Here is an 18707-nt window from a genome sequence, read left to right as displayed (position 1 = left end):
AAGCCAATTCAGTCAAGTGTACTCAAAGAACAAGAGATTGGTTGAGAATGATTTTTTTTTTCACACCATCATTATTCACTGAAAGAAAAAAAGGGGGAGGGACATACAACCAAAGGTGGGGAACTCTCACTGTCTTTATGAGCAAACTGGAGAATGGTAAATGACATGAAAATAAAATGTTTCCTGCATTTGTTTATCTAAAGACAGACAGAAAGTAAATGGGTTTTAAAAAGTAGGGACAAACGTTATGTCCAAATGGTGAGATTCCAGGCCACATTCATGATTCTCTATATGAATTTTTTTGTTTTCCAAAGAGTTAGAATTCCTTCAATGTAATAAACCAAGTTTATGCTAAAGGTAATCGAGGAACAATACGGGCAACACATCATTCTCTTGTGAACAGGTGCAGCTGCTAGGATGAGGGGCTTAGTGTGCTTCTCAGATCTCTGTAGGTTCCATCACTCACGGAAAGGTTTTCTAAAATGAAGGATTATACTGACTGCCCCACGATGACCACTGCTGCTGGTGTCCCTGTGAGGGTCTCTCCCCTGCTGTACAGCCAGCATTCACGCATAACTGCTCAGCTATACTGTTATCCAGTCTTTGCCTATGAATTCCACTTCAAGGGTTAAACAGAAGCAAAAGCTACTTCAGAGGGTCACGGTTTAGGGGTCTGGAGATCAAACTTTATGGTATTATTGGTTTTGTTTCCTTTTTTTCATTCCAAGAAAGTTTAAAGAAACTAAAAAAATAATAACAACACAAAGTTTGCAAAAGCGGTAAGAAAAGACATAATTAATTGTAACTGCAAAAGACTAGATGCCAAATCAAAATGCTCTGTGAAGATGTTCATGGGCTCTAGAAAGTCTGAAAGTCTCAGTCACACAAAGCTACCAACCCTTCTAGGCCCACAAGGTCAGAACAGGAAGATGAGCGCAGAAAACCAGGTCAGTAAAAGACCGTACCAGGGCTACAAAAAAACACCCAACTCCCAGGCACAAGCAACCACACTAGGGTAATCACTAGTAGACCAGCAGACAGAACTGGGGAAATCTCTCTGAATCGGACTGACATCTGGAAATTATCTTTCAAAATGCCCAAATTATTTGATTTAACAGTGTGATGGTCTGTTTTGTCCTAAATAAAATCCTATGTGATTTTTAACCTGAGATGGGCCTATACATGGAGTTTATACTGTTCAATTTAAATAGAAGTCTAAAATATCTTTTTAATCCGAAATTTTATTAATTTATTCTTGTCAACCAGCTCTTACATAGGTACCCTCTTTCCTGTTATTCTACAGTCTTCTAAATCCCTTTAGAATTAAAGTGAATGTCACCGAAACAAAAGGTTGGAGGCAAAGAGCTCTTTTCATCTATGTGCCCAGGTCCTTCATTTTTAGAGATAAGTGATGCCCAAGTATGAATCTCTTAAATGTTTAATAATGCATCCCCTACAAAGTCAGTGGCGTTACACCACTGTAACACTGCACAGAGGTAAGATTCAACCTCATGCTCCTCCTAAAATCTGGGAGGCTGCCTTCCCACAGGTGATCAAAGAGCATTTCTGATCACTCAAACAGTATTTTCCTGGAGAAAATCCATCAGTACCCAGTGCCTTCAGTAAATAATAGTTTATAAAACTCCTTAAGGTCCCAGAAGGTTAAAGAAAAGGGGGGAAGGTTCCAAAGGATTCCCCCAATATTTGAGGTGTTTGTAAACTTCCAAGATGGCTCATGTAATTCTTGTGCTGTAGAAATGGCTGACTTCTCAGACATACCTACCACATCAGTCTTAAGACACCTGCTACCTAGGTCAGCAGTAGCTTTCCAAGACACAGAAGCCTGAGAGTGCATGAAACAGAACTTCTGCAAAAGGTTAACTGTCTTTTTTGGTTCTATAAGCACACAGAATCTCTCACTTCTAAAATGAAAATCCTCCAAGTTAAAATAAAATACAAAACTATACTAACATATAATTATATGTATAATTGGTACTTGTATCATAATATACCCAAGCATTCCTTTCTGATGTTTTCATATTTCATAATTATTTTATCTCTATCCCCATTCCAATCATTAAAAAAGAAGGAAAATGAGCTGGGGAATTGCTGAGAGGTTAAGCATCTATATTGTTTATCTAAAGGACTCAAATTCACTTCTCAGTACCCCTGTCAGATGCTAAGCTGTATCTTCAGCTCCAAGGAATTGGTACCCTTTCTGGACTCCATTACCAATACACCCACACTTAAACATAGACACACACATACACATACCTACACACAGGCACACACATACAAGCACACAAGCACACACCTAAACATACCTACACAGACACACATATACATATATTTATACATAGACACACACATACACACACCTACACACAGGCACACACCTACACACAGCTACACACAGGCACACATATACATATACCTACACATAGGCACACACCTACAGACAGGCACATGCCTACACTTATCTACACACCGGCATACATATACATATATATCATATACATATACCCATACACACACACATAGCTACACACATACAAACACGTACACATACCTATACATAGGCATACACATACACATAATTTTAAAACAATAAAAATAAATCTTGAAAAAATACAGGGGTACCATTTCATGCTAAACCAAGGAGTCCCAGCAAGAATGAGCAACAGATGCTTTTCGTAATTTTTCTGCCATACCACTGAAGACTGCCAGACCCACAGTACATAGCCTCTTTCACTCAGCATTTGTCCAATGTTCAGTCAGGAAGTATGTTGATGTGTGTACTAATGAAGACAGACTAGAGAAAGAGAGATGATGGATGGACAGACAGACAGACAGGCAGATAAATTTATACCCATCTATTTCACTTTGAATTCCTCCTATCCACTTTATGGGTCAAACTAATGGACATTCTGATTCTGTGTAAACTAGATCAAAGAAAATGCTTTAAATTTATATGAAAAAGTTTCCCATTAAGATGGTAGCTCTCTCTTTTTTTTTTTTCAAGCTTTATTCATTTTAATTGTGGAAAAAAGCCCAAGGCTTTGTCAAGGACACATGTTTTCTATAAATCAAAACATAAATAAATCTAAGATTATGTCACTGGGCACGCATATGGCTTTTGCTAAGTAAACTCTATTTATAAAACATTGTTAGCCTACACAGGAACTGCTGTCAACGTTTATAAAAAAGAATTTATTTATTTATTTATTTATTTTACTTTCTGTGTATGAGTGTTTTGCCTGCATGTATGCATGTGTACCACATGCATGCCCGCAAAGGTCAGAATAGGGTACCTCCTGGATCTCCTGGACTTGGAATTACAGATGTCTATGAGTCACCTCAGTTTTCTGGGAACCTAACCTGAGTCCTCTACAGAAACAGTGAGTGCTCTTAGTGCTGACCCAGGACACCAACGTTTCTACTGTTCTGAAATTTCCAGACTATGAAAATAATCCTATACATACTAGTTTGAGGTCATTTGGTTGTTGTTTTGGTTTTGGGTTCTTAGACAGATTTGGCTTGAAACCTAATATGAAATGGGCCAAGGTCTGTCTTCTGGTTCCTGGATGCTCAGGAGATAGCGTCAACTGAAGAGTGATGTCCTATCTGACCAGGAAGTATTTGCACTGTTGAAAATCCCACCACTTTATGCCTCTGTTCTATTCCTGCAATGTTCTGTTGACACAAAGACCTAAAGCAAGGACTTTATAACTGCTGGTAATCACCAAAGGGGAGTCTCACACAACCACTGTAGGTTCATAATGAAGAGCAACATCATTTTCTCTCCCAGGCTCATTTTCACTCTGTGTTCTCCTCATGGAACAGGACTGTAAACACCCTTCAACACTATTTAGAATTAAAAGAATTAAAGGTTTTCTCTTTTTTTAAGAAAATTGATATACGCAAGCACATACCAAGAACCCCCGACAGCTAACCATCAACCATGGAAGGCAGCGGTAACCTTAATAATGAACAGCCTCCGTACTCATTTCTCTTCTTTCCTCCATCTCTATGCTATGACAACCCCTTCCTTATGGTTTCAGTCTCTGCTGTAGGTGGGGCTAAGGCCGTGACTACAGAGCAGTTGTGAACAGTCCCACCGAGAACTCTTGCTCTCTCCGTGCTCCCTCTCAAGCTGCATCCTCCCCCACTGTAAGTCTCCCCCCAGCATCAAATGCATCTAGCTTTATTTGTAAAGATACGGTCACCCAAGGAAAGACGTTAACCTCTCAGAAGGCAAAGGGGGAAAGGTTAGGCAGGTCCCACAAAAATAAGGCAGAGGATTTTAAAATCTGCATATGAAAACACTGAAATCTCAAAATTAATAAAACATTTGAATGCTAACATGTAGCTCTATCTATGTACAACTAAACTGGTTTAGAGACAAGGTCTTCATTCCCACATGGCTTCCAATTACACACAGAATTCCAAGTTCCTTGAGCTAATTCACGGATCCGCTACTTATTAACAATACATTTTAAAAGAAATATTGCTTATAAAATGTAATCATAGCTTCCATAAGCTGAAACACAGTGGTAGGGCCACAGGTGTAGCTCTGTGGTACACTTTAGCAATTTTTCTGGTTAAATGCTACTAATCCTAGGTAAGCCTAATGGTAGACGCAAATGAATTCAAAATTATTAAGAAAATGCCGTATCCTCTAGAACTCCTGGTCCTAATCAATCACTGGAGATCAGTGACATCACTGATGCCTTTGATCACAGATCCTCTTTCAAGCTGGGATGGGCTGCATTGATCCTTGCTGGCACAGAGAAAGGAGAAACACCTAGGAGTGAAGCCCACTGTGAAACCGGAGAAGTCCCCAGCACCCCTTCCCCTCCTCAGGACAGACAGAAAGGACATTCCAGGGCTGCCCAACCACAAACAATGCAGCGCCCTCATTAAATCCAAGCCTAATTCCCTCTGAGTGGGATTCTCAGAGTGCTTTAAGAAAGGAAGGGATGATAAGCTACTTTTCTTTTAAAGAGCCTAGGTTATGAACCCTTGGGCTTCATCATCGTCTCAACTAATAACACACCTAAGGCGAGTATCCCTCAAGCTCTCCTTGGAGGACATGTCCTGGGAAATGTGTTTGGCCATGTTTCTCATCTCAAGGCACTTGTTATGTAATAAGAACTTCTATCGCTGCTTAAAGATTTTAGTTCATGAAAACAGTACTATGTTTAAAATCAATTTTGTTCTATCTTAAATTTCTTACTTAATGCATTGTTTAATAATTCTAAAGGGGTCAAAAAGAAAACTCTTGAATACGGTGTTGATTTTTACAAATTTCTGTACTTGAGCTGCTATCTGAATACCCTCATCCAAAATGCTTACGGTGGAAGGGAAAAGCTAACCTTACTCTAGGGGGCCTACTGATGTTTGTTCCTCTCCCGGCCTTGTTTGTAATACAGTCTAATTGAGCTTCAGAGATTCTCGTGGAGTGTAGTTTATTAGCTCCCTCATCAGTGATCAATGATTTCATTAATAAGACAGATAACAAAACTGTCATATCATTGGCACCGTTATGAAAGATGAGCCTAGCTTCCTGTTCCATTTTCCAAGGTCTAGGGTTCTCCGTGGCAGCTCTGAGTCCATTCAATATTTTCCAACGACAGAGAAAAGTGAAAATCCATTTTGAAACCAATTTCAATTAGGATCCAGAAGCTGTTATCACAGATGTCGCAGAATGGGCCCGTAAGTGGAAATGTCGCCTATCCATTCTGAAATGAAACCTTATCAGGGGCTACAAAGATGGCTGGGGACAGCCTATCTGTAAATTACTTTTCGTCCTGTGTTAACTCAGCCTTAGCTCTGTCACATGGAATTCTTTCTATCCACTAGTAATAATCTAGTGACTAAGTAGACACAGCACCCCTACAAAGTCAGGCAGGGCTGCCCTCTTAAGCATGGGTACAAATGCACACAAACTTAGGCCTGCAGGTCTGCGAAACAATAGGCATGCTTTCACTGGTAGAATTCAAAGTTTATTATGGGAAATAAAAGAGGCCCATCTCCACCCATTGCATTCCTCGTGATTTTTCAATTGCAAACTCCAAGGCTCCGTTATTTCATTAATGCAGCACCCAAGTCAGGAGCCTTTTCTCTGGCATCTCACAGTCTCCTTTTAGCAAATTATCCCATGACGGCGGATTTATTCAGTCAAAGACCTCGGACTTTGAGAGGCAACAAAAGAATCAAGAGACTTTCTGGTCCACCTGCCTGGCGGATGATGAGGCAGGGGAAAGTCTCCCCCAGAGAAACCAATCAAACCATTGTGTGGCACAGTCAGACCTTTTCAGCTGTCAAGAGAGAGATGAAAAGAACAGGGATGGAGCTACCATTTACAGAACCATGTGGGAATGGTCTCCGAAGATTTCATAATTAGGATGGAACTCAACTTTCTACAGCTGAAGGGGAAAAAGAAGAAAGAGAGAGACCAAGAAGAGGAAAAAGCCAAAGACGGAGGGGGGGGTACAGGATAGGGAAAAAAATGCAGGCTAAGGGATAACTTTATATAAAAATTTGCCTCCCTGAGATGAAGTCCTATCTATAAAAGCCAACGAGAAAAAGAAGCGTCCAGAAATAAAAAGGAGTGGTAGGGGCAGGAAGAAGGAGAGGGAAGAGATTAGACTTCTGACTTAGCAAAGATTTTTCCATTTTTCCCCTCTAGGTTGTAGCTGTGTTAAATACTAAGAGTCTAGTTTTCTCATGCAAATAATTCACAGTAACAAAAACAACACAAAAGTCCTTATCAATATGGCTGCCACTAGTTTTCAACATAAAATCCAATTTTTAAATTGGTTCAAAATACACCTTGTCTGTATTCTCAAAAAATAAAAAATAAATAAATGAAAAGAATCAAGTTGACAGATACTAAGAAGTGTGTTTTACAACACTTTGCAAGAACTTATTAGCTCTGTTAAAATTAAATGTAAAAAAAAAATTAGAAAGTAAATTTTACACGCAGGCCTAGAGGACAGCCTCTGTTTAAAACATAACAATAATGAAAGAAAGACAATCTCCAATAACGGCTGCAGTTTCTACCCTTCCTATCACTGCGAGTGACTCCACCAAATGCACTAACTGGAAAGCTGACTTTAAAGTTCAAATATGTGCTCAAACTTAAAAGAGGGGACGTTATTCTGCCTTGACTGTGGTCATGGTTAACTTACCTGGATTTGTCCAAAATCATAAAAATGATCACCACGAAGGGCTATTTTTACCACACAGGGATGGCGGGAATACAGGTAAGCAGGAGCGGGTGTGTTTGGAAGTGCATCTGTGCACATAATGGGATTGTGCAGCACCACCCTGCCTCCTGCAAGCTTCTAGGAAATAAAACCACCCCTGCCCGGTTGCAGGGTCAGACGACTGGGAAGCCACTAGCAACCTCCCAGAGGGAGTTTTCCTACCACAGTGGGCCTCCTGCCCACTGGGCTCCCACCCTTTGCTGGCTGTTTCTGATTCTGACCAGTTTGTTTCTGCATTATGAAACGCTCACTGATCACAGCAATCACAGGCAACCCAGGGACTTTCCGGGAGCAGACACATGCCATGCTCATTGTCCTACAAAGGTGACAGAACTAGGCAAGATGGTGGTGTTATCTGTTCTCCACCAACCTGATTGTCTCGAAGTTGCTCTTTTAGAAGAAATGGAATATTGGGATTCAAATTCGGGAGGACTTGTTCTTACTGTGGCGTCTCAGTACAAAATTAGATTCCATGTGATATTCTCATTGGGTATTTACAAGCGAACACTTCTTACTTAAATACTGGGCACCATCAGTACCAGCAACGTAAAAGAGCATTCTCTGACCTTGGTTGCCACTATCTACTGACCTGCTAGTTTAGAACCCCATGACCACATATCTGGAATGTATGCATAAAATACTGGCCGATTCTCCAAATCAGATTAAAATTCAGCCACTGCTAGATTACTAACAAATGATACTACATTACTACATTGAAAGAATTAAGATAAAATTTATCAGTGATTTAAATCCTGCCAAATTAGACCTAATCGGTTAGTACCAGTGAAATACCTATGTACCCACAGTGGCAGAAAGCACGTAGCCCTAGCCCAAGATCACATGACATTTTTCTGGCAAGGCTAAAGTTTAAACTTTGGCTTTAAGACATCAATAGGTGTCACCAGTGTTTGCTGCCTCCGTTTTGAAGGCTATCTGAGCTTCAAATGCCTGCTGTCTAATTTTTAGAGAATAAGATTGCTCCTTGCATTTTGGAGTATTGTGTAACCTATTTTTGCAGAAGGTACTGTTAGATTAAGTGCATCTGTGTATCCTGGTCAAAAAAAATGTAATCTTTTCAGAAACATCCCTTCATTTTCTGTATAGTTTTTTTAAAGATGCATATCAATATTAAGTGTCATCACGTACAAGCTCCCTGTCTCTTCTCTGCAGGTCTCCCAGGTCTAGGAAATGACTTCCAGGTATGATCACCATGTCTGCTTGGCCACAAACACTGCACTGAGGGAAGGAATGGAGGAGAGTGGGGCAGATAAATGAGGTGCTATGCTACAAAAGTTGGATGAAAACTTCAAGTGTTAGAGACGGACAGGGGGTACATACATAGAACACAGGAGTTTTAGGATAGTGATACCATTCTATAGGAACTGCAATGGTGGATGATACATCGTATGCATTTATCAAAATTCACGTTTTATGGCTAAGTAAATTATCTTTCCTGCAAGCATTAAAGATCGAAACTTCTCAGTCACTTTTGACCCCCTCCCTCTCTCATGCTCTCGTGAACCCCAATGCAAATTACAGATTCTAGTCAGTTTACCATTTCCAACAGACAGCACATAATCCAAAACATGAGTACGAAGATAAGAGGGAAGGGACCTTCTGCTCAAGTTTTCAAGGAGCCTAAAACCATTCTAACATACAAAGTATATTAATTAAAATAAAACAAAATGGCAAAGAAGTTAAAATTTTAAAAGTGCCGTGCAGTTTCCAAGAGGATAAAGAAGAATAGCTGGAGAAACTGAGAACACACACTTGCAAACTGACAGCGAACGCATGGTAATATGAGCAAAACTCTCAGTCTGTGGAGAAGTCCACGGACAAGACAGGGCGCCCTTGCACTTAAATCAGTGAGATCAGAGTCAGGCCGCTGTCCGATTTTAGATGGTATCTACACAGTAACTTAATGGCTCTGAGCTTCATCCTGTAGGCAGCTATGACTCACAGAAGGTTCCAGAACAGGGACGGAACAGCAAGGATCACAGCACTGGTAATCTGGAAGGAGCATGTGCAGAGCCTGAGAGGTTCAAGGTGGTGAGCAGAAGCCCACTGGAATCATCACGGGACTGGACAGTGAGGATATAGTATGGTGGGCTGCAGAAAATGAGGGAATGACCAGGGAGAAGTCAAACAGGAGCATGAGCCTGGACCGGGGTGTCAAAGGGTGACAGCAAGGTTTCCAGCCTAGACAATACAGTTAACTAATATAGAAACCAGAGTAGCTTTGGAGCTTTGGAGCCCAAGACTGAATTGCTATGAGAAGATTTTTCATCACCATTTAGTTGGGTTTTTTTTTAAGTTCTTCAAGTAGAATAAATGAAATGTCATTAATTCGGCGCAAGCCACGCTGCAAACTGGCATGACATTCAAAGGGGTGCCTCACCACAGAAAGCCATGAGAAATGAACACATGCATGCATGCTACTTCCAATGTGACACGCACATTCAGCACAATGAGTTTTCAAGAGGTAAGAAGTCTAAATGAATCTTCTTTAAAAAAAAAAAAAAAAAAAAAAGCATGTTCTCACAAAACCACTATCTTTCCTCTGTTCTGAGACAGGAAGACTTTCAGAAAGAAGGCAGTGACCTTACCCATCCTTCCTCAAGATCAGCAGGTTTGGTTAGATTTGCGATTTACAAATCTTCTGGGATCCAGTAAGTTTATCTTTACTTTCACCAAACACTTTCCCTCTATTCTGAAAACCTGGGCAAGTGAGGGGGATCAGAGGATAAAGGCTCTTGCCACCAGGACTGATGAAATGAATTTAATCCCTGGAGCCAACATGGCGGAATGAGAGAACTCCAGATAAGTCCTTGAGAGGTAGCTGAAATTATTACTATGCTAAGTATATGAGGAAACCCAGACACTAAGAGATGAATCAGTCACTCGCACAGCTAGCACTGGGCATCACAAAAACTCAACCCAAGCTTTCAGATCCAAACCCTGAATGTGCTCATAAGAACCCTATAATGTAAAATGAAAAGTACCTGAAAGTCCTTCCTATCTTACATGTGCCAAAAAAATGTGATGTGGGAAGCAAAAAAGGTAAAGGAATCTAAAACTTGAATCTAAGGTTTATCTGCAGTAAACTAGTCATCTTCGGTATGGAGCAAACCTACTCATATGTAGACTCTCACACTGAGAAAAGTGTGAGACAAGAAGGTATAGTGAACAGCAACAACGTATTTCAAGCTTTCAACACAAGTACGAGCCATTTCAACCCTGGTCAAAAGTCCAACAGACATCGTGTACATTAATACCTATGTGCTGGACAGTTTGAAGAAAAAGCCTCAAAGGCTTCTGAAGCCAAAGACAAACAAAAGAAACAAAAGCACAGAATAGCCCATCAATTAATCTATCAGCTTTTGTTTCCCACCTCACCACCATTGGGTGAATTTCTGTTTTCTACCAACCTATGAAATATCTCACGAATTACGACAAACTCAAAACCATAGTCTAGATAAGTTTGACACCCTCCTCCTTGAGACAAGAGCTCACTATTTAGGCCTATCTAGCCTGAAAATCATTATTTAGACCAGGCTGCTCAACAGTGCACAAAAAGATGTGACTGCCTCCGCCTCCCAAGTACCAAAGTTAAAGTTAGTGCTGCCATGTTTTCTTAAAGCAAAGTAGCAGGCTAATACAAGGGGTAGATTATCGAGGGACTACTAAAAAGAAAAAACTCATGGGCCAAAAGTGAGGTAAAACATTTTAAGTTAAATATTCAAGTCATACAGAAAGGTTTTATAGATTAATTAGAACATGTAGAACAAATAAAATGTATACTTAAGGCTCATTACTTAGAAAACACAATGTGTAGCTTAGGAAGTAATGAATCATGCAAAAACAGAGCATTAAAGCAAAGCATTCACCAAGAGCTTACCTCATTAACAGACTTGGACACCCTCAAGCCAATGTAAGGTCTAATGTCTCTAAATGCACACTTTATATACGAAAGCCATCCTGCTGGGTGTCAAGAACAATCTCTTAAATCACAATTGCACTTAAAAACACATTCGGAAGACTAAATGCCATCACCTGTGTCACCTCCATCTCAGGAATCGCCCTAACTGCTTGAAACTGAAGATGTGCACACAGGAGACATGCACACAATGTAGTTCCTGTGCAGAGACCACTGGAGGCTTTGCATGAACATGGGAATCCTGAAATGCTACACAAATCTAATTGGACTTGGTTCCTTTCCCCCAACACAACTTTTCACTCTTGCTATTTTACATTTCAGTCTCGTGGAGCCAATGTTTATTCACAACCTTCTTCAAGGTTTTTGAACCATACGTTTTGGCTGTGTCTGTGTGTATGTTTAAACAAAATTCTAGGAACAGATACTCAATTGAGAAAAGCAAGAAAACAGACCTGTAAGAACACGCAGTGGAATGTGCGTGGTTTGGCTGGGATATCCACAATCAAGAACAAATTATACCACATAATGACTGGAAAGGTTAATTAAGTCAACGTAACCAGTAACTTCACCAATAACAAAACTTTTCTATTTATTTACTTTGAATCACAAAATGGATAGAATCTAAAATATACTTTACATTTATTTGGTTCATACATCCTCATATCTGAGCTAAATCTTTTAACTGTCTGGTTACAAACTCAATGTCAGAGCAATTGTAAGGCAAGTATAAGCTCTGGAAATAGGTAGAGCACGGTGCCCTCTATTGTGGTATCTTAATGATTCCATTATTGTGAATGACTTCAGTGTAGGCAGTTAGCACTTCTAAACTGTAGAAAAAGGGGTAGGTGGATAGACAGAATGATGAGTGGACAGACAACAACCACAGCAGGCCAGCACACACAGGACACCAGTCTTTGCAAGGCTGCCTGCCAAAATCTCTAACCCACGCAGCACAGGACGAAAGACCATACACTGGTCTGTGTGACACCAAGGCAGAGCTTGAAGAGAAGGAAGCCTGCGAGCAGGGAAGGAGCAGACAGTACAGAGACAATGACCCTAGCCATCAGCCCTTACCCACAATCACGGCACAGTAGACATTCTAAGCTAGTTACATGAAAACTGCAGAACTCTATAGGAAAACATCACTGTAATTATTACCATTCACATGAACAAAGGAAAGGGGACACTCTTCTGTCTTGTCAACACATAGCCCAAGCAGACCTCTAACTCATAATTCTCCTGCCTCAGCCTCCCAAATGCAGGGATTCTAAACAGGAGTCCCTATGCTTAGCTTCACTGACCTTTTTGTTTTAGTGCTGATTGTGTTTATTGTGTGTTTTGAATGCATTTGCTTGTTTTCCTGGAGTCAATCTATTGGGTGGAAATCCAGTTTTAGAAAAAAAAATTCTCTATTTTTTTTTAATTGTTTCATTAACTTTCCTATTGTCCCCAGATGAAGAGCAATGAATTCCTTAGAAGATCAGGAATTCTGAAAAATGACTCTGAGACAGATATCATTCAGACATGTGCCCAGCAAACGTGAGTATTTACATCCGTATAGGACAGGACTCGTGCACGTTCAGACAGGTTGTGGGCCTCAAGGGCACAGGCTGATCAGGTTAGGAAGGCAAGAGTGTGAGTGGCTTAGCAAACAGGGCTACGATTATGCCAAGTACAGGACTAGCTTTAAAACTGTCCTTTCTTTAGCTAGCTTTCGGTCCAGGCCTCCAGATCACCACGGGGTTCAGATTAGTAACCTTCCAGTCATCCTCAACATGGTTATAAGGAGAACCTGTGGCCAAAGACTTACTCATGACAAGCTGAGGAGCAATGGGGACACCGTGAAGTGTGTCTCAGTGTAGGAGCAAGATCTACAGAGGCAACAGCTACTTCCCCATGAAGACCACTGAAGACGCTCTACTGGGATTCCCAGAGCAGTGGCTTCTAACAGTCCACATGTCGCAACAGCATCATCTACCAACCTGTACTGCCTTGGCACAAGGAAACACATACATCTACGGCTGCACACTCACATCCCCACTCACATACCTTGAAGATTAACAACACTGTTGTTTTGTGAAGCTCAATACATAAAAGTGCTTATTCTTACAAAACTAGTATTAAAACCACCAAGTGACTAGCACTTTACGTATTGTTCCTACTCATAAAACGATAAGTTAGCCTAATATTCATAAACTCCAGAAGAACAAAGAATCCAAGGTAGCATGTTTTTTTTTTAATGGAAGACACTTTTTACAACACAAGAAAACAAGACACAAATATTCAGACTGTGTTCAATAAGCTTGGGCCCTGGGTTTAAAGGCCACAAATAAAGGGAACAGTGAAGTCATGTACACATACAGGTAAAGTGAATCCACTTTTTTTTTTTTAACTCGGACATAAATATATCTCCCTAGAGATCAATGGAAACCCGGGTTTATTAGCCTATGAGACTGACAGCTGGCTCCCTCCTCCTGGCAAGTATGAAGCTGTGTCACAACCCTGAGGATAAACAGGCTGCAGACCCGACGCAAAACTGTGCAACACAGGGATGCCACGGAGCAGCAGCCAGACTCCTCGGGAGCAACTGGCCTCGGAGCTGAAGGTTCTGGGCTAGAGTTAGCTTCCAAGCCAAGCTTACTCTTCAACTGCACATTTGAAACAATCATGGGTCAACCTAGTACAATCTTTCTTGGAACCTATAAATTATAAAACCACAGAGAAGGAGCTAGAAGGTCAGCATAAGCAGATCAGTGAGCCAGGTCATTCGGGACCAGAAGTGGGACACTGGGCTAACTTCTCCTTCCTGAGAGCACACACATAATCAGAGCAGAAGCCAGAGAGAGGAGGCATGCCTGAAATTCACAAAAACCAAAGACATCAATGGCCTACCTTGTAGGAAAGCCTGGAATGGAAAAGAATATCACCACAAACCTTCAGGGTAGTTTTCCTACTTGAGGGAGGCTGGATTCGATATTCAGTACTCTATGCTTGAACTGACAAACCTCTTAATACTCTGCTTAAAGTATAAAAAAATAAATGTTGATTCTGTGCTATCTCCGAAATCAGTTAACTGAAATAAACTTACAAAACCCACAGTGAAGTTCATGGACATAAGATGGACCTAAAACTGCAGCTGTTAAGTTGTAAACGCCCTTCCCAGTCGACAGCTTTAAACTTGGAGCAGGAGAAACCCTGCCACACATCGACAACTTCTGCGTTATTTTCACTACTGCAGACTTGCCAGGCGAAACGCAAAGCATTTTCAATCCTTACCAGACCAATCAAGATGATTTCCAAAAATGCCAAAACAGGAACTTCTCTTAAGAAATAAACTATCCCAGTTTATATCTCAAAGTAGACTCTGAAGAAAACAAGCAGCTTGGAAGCCAAGACAGAGATGACTAAAGTCTGCCCACCCCCCACACCCTCTAACCCACGTGAACCTCCCACTGTGTCCAGGCGCAGATGTCCAGTTCGGGGGGATGCAGAGAACACAGCAATAACTGCAGCTTAGCTGCTGGGAGTTGTGGTCACTCACCATTCGAAGTGGTACTGGAGGCCACGGCCTTCTCACTGACATCTGTTCTCGGGGGACATTTCCCAATGGAATTTTCAGCTTTCTTCCTCTCAGTGGCTGTAGAGCTATGGGACTGGGCCTCCATGATGTCTTCTCATTACTTCAGCTTGTTTCTCGAAGGAATCCCTATGAAACACCACAAGGGCCATCAACTTCCCAAAATGGCAAAAGAAACCTTTACCCAAATGCCCTCCGCATCTTCTACCTAGGGAGAACCTAAAGGTTTAGCAAAACCTAGAAGGTTGTTTCTCCAAAGGTTTTTCTGTCAAAAAAAAAAAAAAAAAAAAAAGAAGAAGAAGAAGAAAGAAAAAATATCCCATAGCTATATTAAGTAGCCAGTCAAAGTCGCAACAGAGTTTTCATATTCCTTAAGTGACCCCAGCCTTTGCTATCTGCCAAGGAAAACGGAACAGCTCATAGTGAACAAGTTTCCTGGTTCCTCCTGAGCCTTTGTTCTCAAACGATCTCAGCCAGTGCTTCTCAACCTTCCTGATGCTGAGACCCCTTAATACGGTTCATTCTGTTGCGGTAACCCCTAACCATAAAATTGTTTTTGTTGCCACTTCATTGCTGTGATCATGCTACTCTTATGAATCCTCATGCAAAACTTTTTTTGACAGAGGTGTGCTGAAAGGGTGTGACATGCAGCCTGAGAAACAATAAATTCTAAATATTTCGATTTTCAACTGTCTACAGTATAAAACCCAAGTGTCACATTACTCCTTAAGCCATGTCTGTTTATTTCTCTTCGGGTGGTCAACTTTACAGGAAGGGTCACTGAGAGAACTTCTAAGTAAGAGGAACATTTGTAGTTACTAATTAGACTTCTTAAAAAGCAAGTAGCAAGCCTACGCAGAGCCCTCAGTGTAGGGTAACTCGGCCAGCAGACTATGATTTCTACTTCTTCCATAGGACACTGGATTACCAGGCACTTCTGAACCTAAAAGCATCCAGACAACCTGTGTTCTCTACTTTTCTGAAAAGGAGAGCATTAGTTCATTTGGGTTACTTTTCTAAACAAAGGTAGTAAGACAACGTCCCTCCTCTCTACCATAAAAGCCAGACAAAGGCTGGGGTCACTTACAGAGTATGAAACCTCACCTACAGGTACATTCAGGTATTCTGTCCTTCACTAGCTTCACTCATGGGGCAACAGCCCCAACTAACCATTCCTCTGTCTTCACACAAGGACATTCCATTTTTACAGAATCCTTATGCCTACAAAGAATAGGGAGATGAAAAAGGTCCACTCTCTGGTACATTTTCTTCGAGCACTCCAGACTGCAGCCCCCACTGCGGGCTCTTCCTCTGTCTGGTCATCTGCTTATTTTTCTACATGTAGCAGGTGCCACCATGTTCAATCACAACAGTGATCAGTGAAATGAAATAAGAGGCTGTTTAACTGGCAAAATGTAAATGCCAGAGGGTGATGTTTAGTCGGCTTTAAATCACGCTCTTTAATGTACACCAGATGCCCCTTGAACAGGAATTCGAGCCATTCAGCTATGGCTTCAGAGCCAAAGGCTGCACATCAACACCAGGGCACCAGCTATTCCGCTGACTTCCGTCTTTTCCTGGAATGTCTGTTGCCACTCAGGCTCAACCACAGTGTTTTGCAGAGTAAAAAGAAACAAGATGGACTTACCAACTGTAAGACCCACTCTGAACTGAGAAGCACATTCAGAGAACAAAATGAGTACCAAGAACAAAACAGCAAGGGGCTGGACAGTACTCACAGCCTGCCTAAAGCTGTCCCAGGAGCTGTCCAGCCACCTTGGGCAACCTGTATTGACTCTGGGTTTAGAGGGGACAACGGAACAGAAGCCTTCTGCTTCTTGAGAAGAACCCCTGACCCCCCAGAAAAAGGCCCTTAGTGCAGGCCCTTAGTGCAGGCATATACACTTAATTTCTAAGGGATCATAGATGCTCCAAAACGCTTCCATGCACCTGGGTAAAAATCTTTAAAGAGAAATTTCCCATAGTTGCTTGTGTCTCTATGAAAAACTCAGGAAGTGAAGCCTAACAACCCGATTTTGGTTCCTAGAACCTACAAGATGTAAGGAGGTGAATTAACTCCCCCAAGTCATCCAGAACGCCACACACACAGTAACATTAATAGTAACATTTTTTTTTAATCTCAAAATAGTTCTCTTTAAAGAATTAATCTCTCTCCAAGTTGATTCTATTGTTTAAGGTGAGGTCTTGATACGCAGCCGAGCCTCGCCCAAAACTCTCAATACTCTTTTCTCAACTTGCACCTAGCTTTAAGCATCATCTTCAAAGTGTATCACAAGGCTGGGGTGGGGCTGGCCCCCAACTCCAATTCCAGCACTCAGGAGGCAGAAGCAGGAGAGTTCCTGTGAGTTCCGGGTTAGAGCTCCAGGCCATCCAGAGCTACGCATTGTCCCCAAAGTCAAACAAAGACCAAGCATACCATAAGAACGACTGAAGACAATCCATATCCCTCCTGCTCCAGAAGAGTTTCCCTGAATAACCATTACTACCCAGATTGCAGTACACTTGCTCAGAGGTCTGTTTCTGACACAATCCATCTACCATGGACAATGGCACCTAAGAGCCTGTATTTGAAGAAACACTAACTGTCAAGGTTCCAAATAACTGCCCTACACGTTCATATTCGTTCATCGCTATGTATGCATCCATGAGAGGACTTCCACTATATTCATAACTATAGAATGAAGTGCATTCCAGAACATCGAATTCACAGTCCACAGAACCCATCCCAACTTCCGACTGTAATTATAAAGAACTGTGTTTAAGAAATCTTGGTTGAGAGCTGGAGAGATGGCTCATCGATTAAGAGCACTGACTGCTCTTCCTACAGGTCCTGAGTTCAAATCCCAGCAACCACATGGTGGCTCACAACCATCTGTAATGGGATTTGATGCCCTCTTCTGGTGTGTGCTCATACATGAAAGAAAGAAAGAAAGAACAAAAGAAAGAAAGGAAGGAAGGAAGGAAGGAAGGAAGGAAGGAAGGAAGGAAAGGAAAGGAAGAAAGAAAGAAAGAAAGAAAGAAAGAAAGAAAGAAAGAAAGAAAGAGAAAAGAAAGAAAGGAAGGAAGGAAGGAAGGAAGGAAGGAAGGAAGAAAAAAAGAAAGGAAGAAAGAAGGAAGGAAAGAAAAAGAGAAAGAAAATCTTTGTTGAACATACATCCCGTGTCCCCTCTAGACTGGAAGCCTCGTGAGGAGTAGTCGTCTATCTTCTTAACAACTAATACAAACACAAATGCTTACTGGGTAAACAAAAGTTCACATCAGGGACCTCATGACCTCTAACTCTGCTGTGTCTGGAATTTTAAGCATCCTTGAGCTAGCTACATACTTCTTCCATGCTAAATGTTTCATTGAAAGCTGGCAATTCTATAAAAGCTAAAAATGTTACTAGGAATCCTTAATCAAAGCACCCAATTCAGAGATCACAATCAACTCCTCCAAATACACAGTTTAATTAGCTGAGTTGGGGCAGTATATCGAGTTTAACATGCAAAATGGAGATATAACACGCAAAGGAAATAGCATCCCATCAAGAGCGAGTGTTCGCAGTAAGAACCAACAAGTCACTTAAGTTCCTTGGTAAAACTGAATTTTATGCAGTTTTTGGGTACCCCCTTAAGGCAAATTTTAACAAAGCAGCTCACCCTCCCAGAATTCATCACAGTGGAGAAAGGCTCAAGTGCCAAGAGGCACCACCTGAAAGCTACTAATTAATGGTCTTGAAAAATACTAATTCATACCCCTGGTTTGAAAAAAGATTTTTTAAAAACCAGGCCTTTGGAAACTTAAAGAGTCTACCCCCTTCTTCTATTTTGACAACTTATTTTTGGATCTCATTAATTAGCAACTAATTATTTAAGTGTAGTCAATGCTCAATGCAGGGCTATAATGTGGCAACTTGCCA

At 41.2% G+C, this 18707-nt stretch overlaps 1 protein-coding gene across 1 annotated transcript in view; it reads right to left on the bottom strand.

The window, feature by feature from the left end:
• GLI3 (GLI family zinc finger 3) overlaps positions 1 to 14873 on the bottom strand; it is a gene marked incomplete at its 5' end in the record, with an annotated part of 245223 nt that extends 230350 nt beyond the window's left edge. Inside the window, one exon of the mRNA XM_080917905.1 lies at positions 14750 to 14873. Within this exon, the coding sequence (XP_080774031.1) occupies positions 14750 to 14873 (124 nt within the window). The remainder of the gene's footprint in view (positions 1 to 14749) is intronic.
• Positions 14874 to 18707: the final 3834 nt, after the last annotated feature.

This window comes from Micromys minutus (genome assembly GCF_963924665.1).
Source record: "Micromys minutus genome assembly, chromosome: 6".
NCBI lineage: Eukaryota > Metazoa > Chordata > Mammalia > Rodentia > Muridae > Micromys > Micromys minutus.
Note: the sequence above shows the minus strand (reverse complement) of the source record. Positions and strands in the feature narration are given on the sequence as shown.